General features: G+C 42.7%; 1 protein-coding gene across 1 annotated transcript; it reads left to right on the top strand.

Moving 5' to 3' along the window:
* Positions 1-354: 354 nt before the first annotated feature.
* On the top strand, positions 355-8,867 carry LOC124658965 (SCY1-like protein 2 A). Its single transcript, XM_047196945.1, has 14 exons — positions 355-1,005; positions 1,798-1,902; positions 2,530-2,640; positions 3,181-3,363; positions 3,502-3,628; positions 3,782-3,843; positions 4,040-4,126; positions 4,654-4,740; positions 5,383-5,496; positions 5,670-5,798; positions 6,066-6,128; positions 6,775-6,936; positions 7,048-7,166; positions 7,251-8,867. Exons 1-14 carry the CDS (start codon positions 514-516, stop codon positions 8,311-8,313), a joined length of 2,904 nt encoding a protein of 967 aa, XP_047052901.1. The 5' UTR covers positions 355-513; the 3' UTR covers positions 8,314-8,867.
* The last annotated feature ends 685 nt before the right edge of the window (positions 8,868-9,552 follow it).

Here is a 9,552-nt window from a genome sequence, read left to right as displayed (position 1 = left end):
TCCGTCTTCTGTGTAATTAATCAAAAATACTACTTTTAGGGGTAGTAATTGAACAATGTTTACGTGCACCTGCAACTTACTAATTACGGTGTTCGTAATTAATTAACCCCACCCAAGACCTGGCCACACAGCAGCAGTGTGAGTGTGACCAACCCACTGAATCCCAGCCCTTCAATCTCCACATCTGCCAGAGACAAAACCAACGGCCAGGATCGAACTAGACCAACATTTCCCCATCTCCTCCTCCCCTTCGCGACGAAGCATCCTCCTCGCGGTTTCTCCCACACTCACATGGATGAGTCGCCCCTCCCCAACAAAAAAATCGATCGAAATTAGAAACAGCAGCAACACCAACAATTAAGAATACCCGTAAATCACCAAACACGCGGTGCCACCGACCGATCGAGCCACCGACCCCCACACCCAGGAATTTCAACCAGAATTCCCCGGCGACAACAGCAGCGGCCGGGGCGGGCCTCCCAGATCCCGCCGGCACCGGCACCGGCACCGGCGATGTCGCTCAACATGAAGACGTTCCAGCAGGCGCTGGCCAAGGCGTCGGCGGTGATCGAGAAGACGGTCACCACCACGGTGCAGGAGGTCACGGGCCCGCGCCCGCTGCAGGACTACGAGCTGCTCGACCAGGCCGCCTCGGGCGGGCCCGGCCTCGCCTGGCGGATCTACACCGCGCGGCCCCGCGACGCCGCCGCCTCCACGCCCTACCCCGTCGTCTCCGTCTGGGTGCTCGACAAGCGCGCGCTCTCCGAGGCAAGGGCCAGGGCCGGCCTCTCCAGGGCCGCCGAGGAGGCCTTCCTCGACCTCGCGCGCGCCGACGCCGCCAGGCTCGTGCGGCTGCGCCACCCCGGCGTGCTCCACGTCGTCCAGGCGCTCGACGAGACCAAGGCCGCCATGGCCATGGTCACGGAGCCGCTCTTCGCCTCCGTATCCAACGCGCTCGGATGCCTCGACAACGTCGGCAAGGTGCCCAAGGAGCTCAAGGGCATGGTACTACGCACATAACACTCACGCTCTTACTCTAGTTGATCTCGATCACGCCTGTTAAGCTATGAACCTGCGAAATGAAGTAGTATAAGATATGGAGGCTAGAAATTGGTGCTTCGGTTGATAGTAGTATCAGTGTGGGCACTAGTAGTTACTAGTGATCACTCACCACCTGTAACTGAGTTGAGGTGATCAGTGTTTGTTTTCATATTGGTGAGAGTTTCAGTTTGCCCAGTTTGGTGGTTCATTAATTAGCATCATGGTGAATGTCCAGTAGAAACCCTCTGAGCTGAGAGCTGTTTCTAGTTTAGCATTTCACAGTGTCGTATCCACAAAGTTCACCGAGTGCGATCGCTTTAGTTTAGAAGTTCATGACAAGCTTTCCTTAACATGAACTTCCTTTGAATGGGTTCATTCTACTGCAATTGCAAAGTCCTCTGGCAGGTAATACTATTTATACAATGATTCATAAAAATCTTAAGGGTTCATCTACCCTAGGTGGCTCCGCCACTGACGTTTGGTAGGATCATATGACACAAACATGATTGACTTTACTAATGATAGGTTTGCGTCAGATTGTGGTGATTTCTTCAGTTGCAGAACTCTTAGTTTCTCATGTGATATTTCAGGGAGTTAGATTGCTATTGAGTAAAGCTTGTCTACCAATGTTGTCTTAAATATTATATGAGATTGATTACTTGTAGACTTTTCTTGCTCGGAGCTCCATGTGGAGCATGACAATTGGTTAATTTCACTTCAACTGTTGTTTGTTTACTATTTTTGTCTGTGTTCCAGGAAATGGGTATACTGGAGGTTAAACATGGATTGCTACAAGTTGCAGAGACATTGGATTTTCTTCATAACAATGCCCATCTTGCCCATCGAGCTATATCACCTGAGGTTGTAATGTAGCAGATTTCTTATGTTCGCAGATACTCATGGCTTTTTCCTGCAATTGTTATGATGTGCCCATTAGCATGTTTCATGATTTAACTGGTTTTGTTTTGCATAAAGTTCTTTTGGATGAATACTAAGTCAAAGTTCATTCATGTGATACTAGATCGAGGCTGGTCCGGCATAACATTTCTGCTTTGTAGTTGCAGTTAGTTTTACCCCACAATATCAATTCAAACCTTCTATAATTGGTCTTATATATTATTGTCTTCATATTGGAATGCATGGTAATTCATTGTTTCTGATCTGATGACCTTCTATAATTTCTGCTGGGGTTTTAATAGTATCTGCAAATAATCCTGTAGAAACCTTAATTAGCCCCTCCCTTTCACGATTATTGTCCCCCAATGCACGCTTCCACTTCCACCTTATTTCTTAATCATTTCTAATCGAGTCATTCATGGTTAGTGTTCCATTTGTCTGTGCACGTGTTAATATGGTGAGGACAGTTATAGGAGATAGTTGGAGCAGCTCAGTTTATATTCTCCTGCTCCTGCATGAATTTGATGTCGATGCTTATGACTGTCAGTAAGTCTTCAATTCTGTACCATAATAATTTTGTCTCTTTTGCAGACGGTCTTTATTACTTCAAGTGGATCTTGGAAGCTTGGGGGCTTTGGTTTTGCTCTTTCTGTTGACCAAGCCACTGGTGGTTTGGCATCATCACAGCAATTCCACTATTCGGTCGGTTCTTAAGATATTGTTCTTTTGTGCTTGTTTGTTTTACCATTTTTTATGTGTTAACCAGTTAGAATCTTCTTTTTTAATGCTATAGAAGAATTATTTTTCTTGAATGGTTTTGTATTCTCTTAAGTCTTGGCTATGTAGATTACAATGGAGTACAGCACAGCATACTGAATTGGCCATTTATTGTCTACATACATATTTATCTGCCATTATAATTTTCCTAGCCATGAATATATGTTTTCTACATTACTTGTCAAACATATGGTTCCACTTTCGCAGTGTTGCATAAGGTATTTGAGCATAACACAGTTGACTTTCTTAGCTAACCGCTTATATGCTGCAAACTGCAGAGCTGTGATTTTATTTGATTACAACGGTGTAGTGAACAGTCAAATATCCTTTCTGCATTTACTATTTTCTGCTGACATTGTCGTTGTGATTAGGGAATTAAGTAAGAACTTGCTTTCTAACTCTGCTTGTTTTAGCATTTCCAGGTTTTGAATCATAACTTTGTTTATCTGCTGGATTAATCTGTAGGATTATGATGTTGAGGACACAGCTTTACCTCTTCAACCATCTCTCAATTATACTGCACCAGAACTGGTCCGGAGTGGTGATTCTAAACTAGGCTCTACATGTGACATATTCAGTTTTGGGTGTCTGGCTTTCCACCTAGTTGCTCGTAGACAACTTCTGGACTGCCATAACAATGTGAAAATGGTATGTCATTAATCTGGGCACATGCTTAATCAAACTGTTATGTCTTTAATCTTGATATATCAAAGTTGGCTCTACACGTGGCATATGCTAGAGTTGCAGATGCACAAAATATACTGACATTTCCTTCTGTTATTGCAGTATATGAATTCCCTCACATATTTGACAAGTGAAGCCTTCTCTGGTATTCCTACTGATCTGGTGGCAGATTTGCAAAGGATGCTATCAGTTGATGCAGCATCACGCCCTAGTGCTATGGCGTTCACAGGTAAAGTATCAGTTGATACTTTTCTTATTTGGTCCATAAGAGCTTCTAGAATGGAGTTCTGGAAGATGTCAGTAATGGTGTTAGTCAATCGCTAACAACACTAATAGTGGGCTGAAATGCTGTTGATACATTACCTTTTTCTTCTTCTTATAGGCTCTTCTTTCTTCCGGCATGATACAAGGTTGCGCGCTCTTCGTTTCCTTGACCATTTGCTTGTATGTGTTTATAATTCCTTCAATTTCTCTTAGTTCAGTTCAAACTTTTTAGTTTCACTGCTATCTGTATCAAGCTTGCTGCTTTGCAACCTGAGAATCACAATTCAACCAATTTAAGCTTCAGTTATTCTTGCTAGACTTCAGCAGGGGCATTAACTCCTAGTCTGCTACTAATTTTAGCACAATATCTTTTCAGGAGAGAGATAATATGCAGAAGTCAGAGTTTTTGAAAGCATTATCGGATATGTGGAAAGATTTCGATTCCCGAGTTCTTCGCTATAAAGTATGTGCAAGTCATTCTCTTTACTTTGTTCCAGTTAGAACTACTTTCAGAGGAGGCATAACTAGCACTTGCATCCAGTCAAGTGCTTAGTGTTAATTTTCCTTATTTTCATCTGCATGATATAACTTTATTGTGTACAGAACCATAAACTACTCAAACTCTATAAAGTTTTCATGTCAATCAAGTATCCAAGTTCTCACTTCATGTCGCTTGAAGCTCTGATCAAAACCAAATAGCTGATGTTGAGGGTGTAGTTCTATTTTAATTTTTAAATGTTGAGTGGCTGGCAACTAAAAATGTTGTAGTAGGGAAAGAAACAAGGACGAAAGGTCCACTCCTCAATGCTGACTCATTTCCCTACTACAGTGATTGAATGAATTTTAATTTTCTGGTGTACAGTTTCAGTTAATCTGTTGATGCTGTGTGATCAACTTACATTTTCTCATGATTTTCATCTGAACCCTACTTTTTAGATTTAAGATAGGTGTGTTGCAATATTCAGATGGTAACTCTCATTTTTCGACCAGGTTCTTCCACCTCTTTGTGCTGAACTACGCAACATGGTTATGCAGCCTATGATTTTGCCCATGGTTCTGACTATAGCAGAATCACAGGTTATTTTCCTTCTTTTGTTACATAGTTTGTTAAATACGTTAGTTTATTTGTAAAAGAGCAGTACATACTATCATCATCTTTTCCCTCCATAGATTGTAACTTCTTTGTATACTTTGGCTCGTTATTAATATAAAATCACACCGTAGGGGCTTCCCCTATGGTAAAGTGGTAAAAAAACATACTATCATCTTTTCTTTATTGATATTACAACCTCTGTTCCTAAATAAAAGATGTTTTAAGAGTTCCAACTGAACTCCCAAAACATCCTATATTTAGGAATGGAGGGAGTAGCTAACAGCAAATTCTTGTGGTCAATTAGCCATCACAATTTGCACCTAGCAAAATCTAGGTATCAGCTTATATTGCTTGCTCTTTGGATTTAAGTATATATCCTTGCAAAGAAGTTCTTTAGATTTAAGTATATGTGCTGTACCTGAGTAAGATCTCCTTTTGTGCTGTTTAGATCACTCTTGTTCCAACTTCAACTAAGCTACCAGTACTGGATTATCACCTTATGACACCTCAATTCACTATAGTTCTTAGAGTTATTGAAAGCGCCATAATTTTAAGCTATGTTATGTGTTGTTAATTTCTTGCAATGCCAACTTCTGAAGATCATTTTACACTTTGCTTGGTTGCAGGATAAAGATGATTTTGAGCTTTCAACATTGCCTGCTCTTGTTCCAGTATTTACTTCAGCATCAGGTGAAACCCTTCTTCTGCTTGTCAAGCATGCCGATCTCATTATTAACAAGGTAATTATGGATATTTATGAAGTAAACTTATTCTTGTTTTTGCCCTTCAGGTTTTCCTTTGATTGAATGCAATGTTGATTTTATCTTAACAAACTAAAGTTCAGTGGAATCTGTCATTTTGTCCTTGGGATTCGGCACCATTAGTAATTGTGTTGCTGTGTCTTTCCTTGCAGGCCTCACATGAACATTTGATATCACATGTCCTGCCTATGCTGGTACGGGCTTATGATGATACTGATCCCCGTCTGCAGGAAGAAGTTTTGCGACGAACAGTGCCATTATCTCGACAACTTGACATGAAGGTAAATCTTTTTTTGGCTTGCTAAATTGATAAATAACCATTTAGTTGTGCTTTCTCTTTGTTCGCCATCAAGGAAAAATATTGTTTTCATTCTGTAAATCTATACTCTCTCCGTCCTATAAAACATGTCGGAAGTTGACATGTTTCATAGGACGGAGGGAGTACTTGAATTATGTCCTGGCTGATGGACACCCATGTTATTTATTTGTTCATTGTTTTTAATAAATATACATTGAATTATGTATTCATCATTGGTTTGTCCTTGCAGCTGCTGAAACAATCTGTACTGCCACGTGTTCATGGATTAGCTTTAAAAACTACAGTGGCTGCGGTATGCCTATATGATTTGTTTCAGTAATTTATTTATTACCTTTGACTTTTTAATGTGCTTATGGCTTAAAGGATGGTAATAACACTTGTGATGACTAGAGCTTTGTACGAAATACTTAGGACAGAAAATTGCCATCTTCATTCCTGTGGTAGCAGACAATTTGCACGTGAAAATAATTAAATAAAGATAAGGCCAATGTGACAATGGAGTCTATGACTTTCTTGTGTTTTTTTGCCTTTCATCACACAGCTTGTTGTTTGCCTTCTGCTTTCTATCTGCTCTGCTGTTATACATTCTTTAGTCCATATAGTCGTTCTTGACAATGCTATAAATTATCCTAGTAGTAAGTTGTTAACTTGTTATGTACATTATTGATTTCTGAATTAAGTTTTACCTATCAATAGATAGTAATGTGAATTTCATATTTGGTGGTGTGGTACTGCATTTTTTGGGCATTAGTTTGATTCACACCATTATTCTACCATGGTACTGCTGGGTGCTGCTGAATAAATGTATACTCACTTTTTCCTAATATCTTCTTGTTGCTATTGCCTTTAGACGTCATATCTAGAAGGCAGCATTATTTACTCTATGTTTCATAACCTTATGTTGCTTTCTTATGATCGTAAGTTCCCTGCAAATGCAGGTGAGAGTAAATGCCTTGCGCTGTTTAGGAGATCTTGTTCCATCCTTGGATAAAGCAGGTATAGTGGAGATCCTGCAGACTCTTCGGCGTTGCACAGCTGTTGACCATTCTGCACCAACCCTTATGTGCACGCTTGGAGTTGCTAATGCTATTTTTAAACAGGTTACTTCTTGATATGTTTGTTTGCTATTGCTGAACGACCAGCACCGTTTTTTCTTGCCAGTTAATTTACCTGTTACCAATACCGTGCGTAACTAATTTGTCACTATCCAGTGTGGCGTTGAGTTTGCTGCGGAGCATGTGGTTCCTCTCGTCTTCCCATTGCTCACAGCACAGCAACTGAATGTACAACAATTTGCCAAGTATATCCTATTTGTCAAGGATATCACAAGGTACTAGTTACTATACTCAGTTGATCAATTGTTCTCTCCATGGAGCAATTAATAAATCAAGTAAACTGCTGTCTACTTCTACAGCAAGATTGAAGAGAAGCGTGGTGTGACAGTTACAGAAAATGGAAGTGCAGAGGTAAAAGTATCGCCCTCAATGTCAAACGGGATTCATTCGAAACCAACTTCAGGTGGCCTGGGACAAACTGCACAAATGCCAGCTGCAAAGAGCACTTCATGGGATGAAGACTGGGACCCTACTAAGAAAACCAGTGCTCCATCACTCTCTTTTGATTCCAGTTCTCAAACAAAGGAACCCTCAAAAGACCCTTTTGATTTCAGTACCCAAACAAACCAGCCATCAACACTACCGTTCGATCTTGGTACTCAAACAAAGCGGCCGTCGACAGTCTCTCAGGTTGCCACAGCTACAATCCCATCTGCACAACCACTTCCACCCCTGCAATCTCTTGCACCCAGTTCAGGACCTCAAAATTCTGGTTCATGTGTTCCTGTCGACATTGAGTGGCCTCCTAGAATGAGCACATCATCTGACTTTAATGCACCATTTTCTATGAACATGGATACTAAATCTGGAGAGCTGTCAAATGACGGACTCAATGATGTCGATCCTTTTGCCGATTGGCCCCCCAAAACAAGCACTGCGTCCAGCATTTCAGCAGCTGGGCGCCCGCCAAGCACAAATCAAAGTATCTCTGGGCTGAACACAGGGAACATAGGGTTTGGCGGTAGCAGTAATACGCTTGGGCAAATGAAAACAAACCAGGTGAGCTGGTCAGCAAAACCAAACCATAGCAATGTAATGGGCATGAATTCAACTGCCGGCTATCTCAATCAAGGCAACTCGTCTCTGGGATTTGGAAATCCAATTGGAGGGCCGAGCTCAGGTCTCTCCAATCCAGCTATTCCCTATGCAGGCCAGAGCATGAGGCAACCACAACCTGATTTTGGTTCACTATCACAGTCATCCAGTGGCACACAGGGTCCACCCAGGCTTGCCCCTCCTCCATCTGCTGCTGTTGGAAGAGGGCGTGGTAAAAATCAAGGACAATCAGCACTGTCCCGAGCATCACGGACACCCCAGTCCAATGCTGCGCCAGGGCAACCGCCTTTTCTGGATTTGCTGTAGCAGATGAAGGAGTGTCTGTTGTTCCTTTGCAAATGGCACTGTATAGCTCACTTCGTTGAAGCCTTGTGTATGGTGAGCATTGTATTTTTCTCAGACATGATTGCAGCGTTGAAACTTGGTTGCCTTTGTTGGTAGCCCCAAAGAAGCTGCTTCAGAGCCTTTCCGAGGTCACAGAATGTTTTCTTGCTTAGGGTGTTTCACCACTAGGGCCGTGTTGGGGTTGAGGGCACAGGATTAATTTTATTTGTGCATATCTTTGTCCAGGTTCGGCTGTAATTTGTAGAGCTCATCAATTTTCACATGCTTGCTATGATGTGAAATTTTGAATCCTCAGAATGTAACATGAGAATTTGATGAGCCTTTGTGAAGAGTTCTTGTACTGTCAGTACTGGCACTACCCTATACCCTCATGTAATACGTTCTTATTCCAGGAAAGGGCCTATGCCGTGTAATTCCCAGATTTAGGCCCATTTGTAACTCTTCCTGGAACATGTGGGAGTAGTTCCACTCTTGTGATTATGACTGTTCATAGTGAATATGCTTGTTTCGCCCTTTGGCAGTTTGGCTACACCTGTCCACCACGCCCAACTATTTCTGTCTGGTTTGGAAATATCTATGTACACCATAATGTAGGCAAACTTTTCCTGGTTAGAATGGCGCTAGCAGCGGTTGCCCTTGCACGGGAGTGCACTCAGCTGCAGCGTATAATGTCTCTCTCCACTACTTTGGATATTTCGTTCTCCATTTGTACGTGCCAGTTGGACGAGCACCATGCCAAGTACGTACGAGTTGGCTGGATGCTGTGGCCTTCACCGGAGTGATCTGCATCTCAAGCCACTGCTAGCCATCCTGTCTCGTCAACGGTCAGGTTCAGGTGCATGTACGTACGATGCAGACTGCATTGATGGGTTGCGGTCTGCGGGGCGAACAAAGACTGTGCACAGTGTGCAAGCAACGGCCACTGACCAGAAACGGGAGGCTACAAAGGGGATGGATCATTTATCAAAGAGTGTGGGGGCGCCTGTCATGTGACCACAATTAATAATCGTGTCCATATTTTCATGGCGGGGAAAATGTAACCGCAGTAAGTAACTTGTGTGGAACGGGCGAGAGGAGACGCATCTTGACGACAATGATGCATGCCGCCGGGCGCCGGCCTATAAGATCGACGTGTGCATCGTCTGCGTTAGCGGCACAGCAGATCGCAACAGCGTCAGCTGGCAGGACGGATGCTCTCGA

The sequence above is a fragment of the Lolium rigidum genome, chromosome 6 (assembly GCF_022539505.1).
Source record: "Lolium rigidum isolate FL_2022 chromosome 6, APGP_CSIRO_Lrig_0.1, whole genome shotgun sequence".
In the NCBI taxonomy this organism is placed as follows: domain Eukaryota; kingdom Viridiplantae; phylum Streptophyta; class Magnoliopsida; order Poales; family Poaceae; genus Lolium; species Lolium rigidum.
The sequence above is the reverse complement of the archived record's forward strand: the minus strand, read 5'-3'. Positions and strand labels throughout refer to the sequence as shown.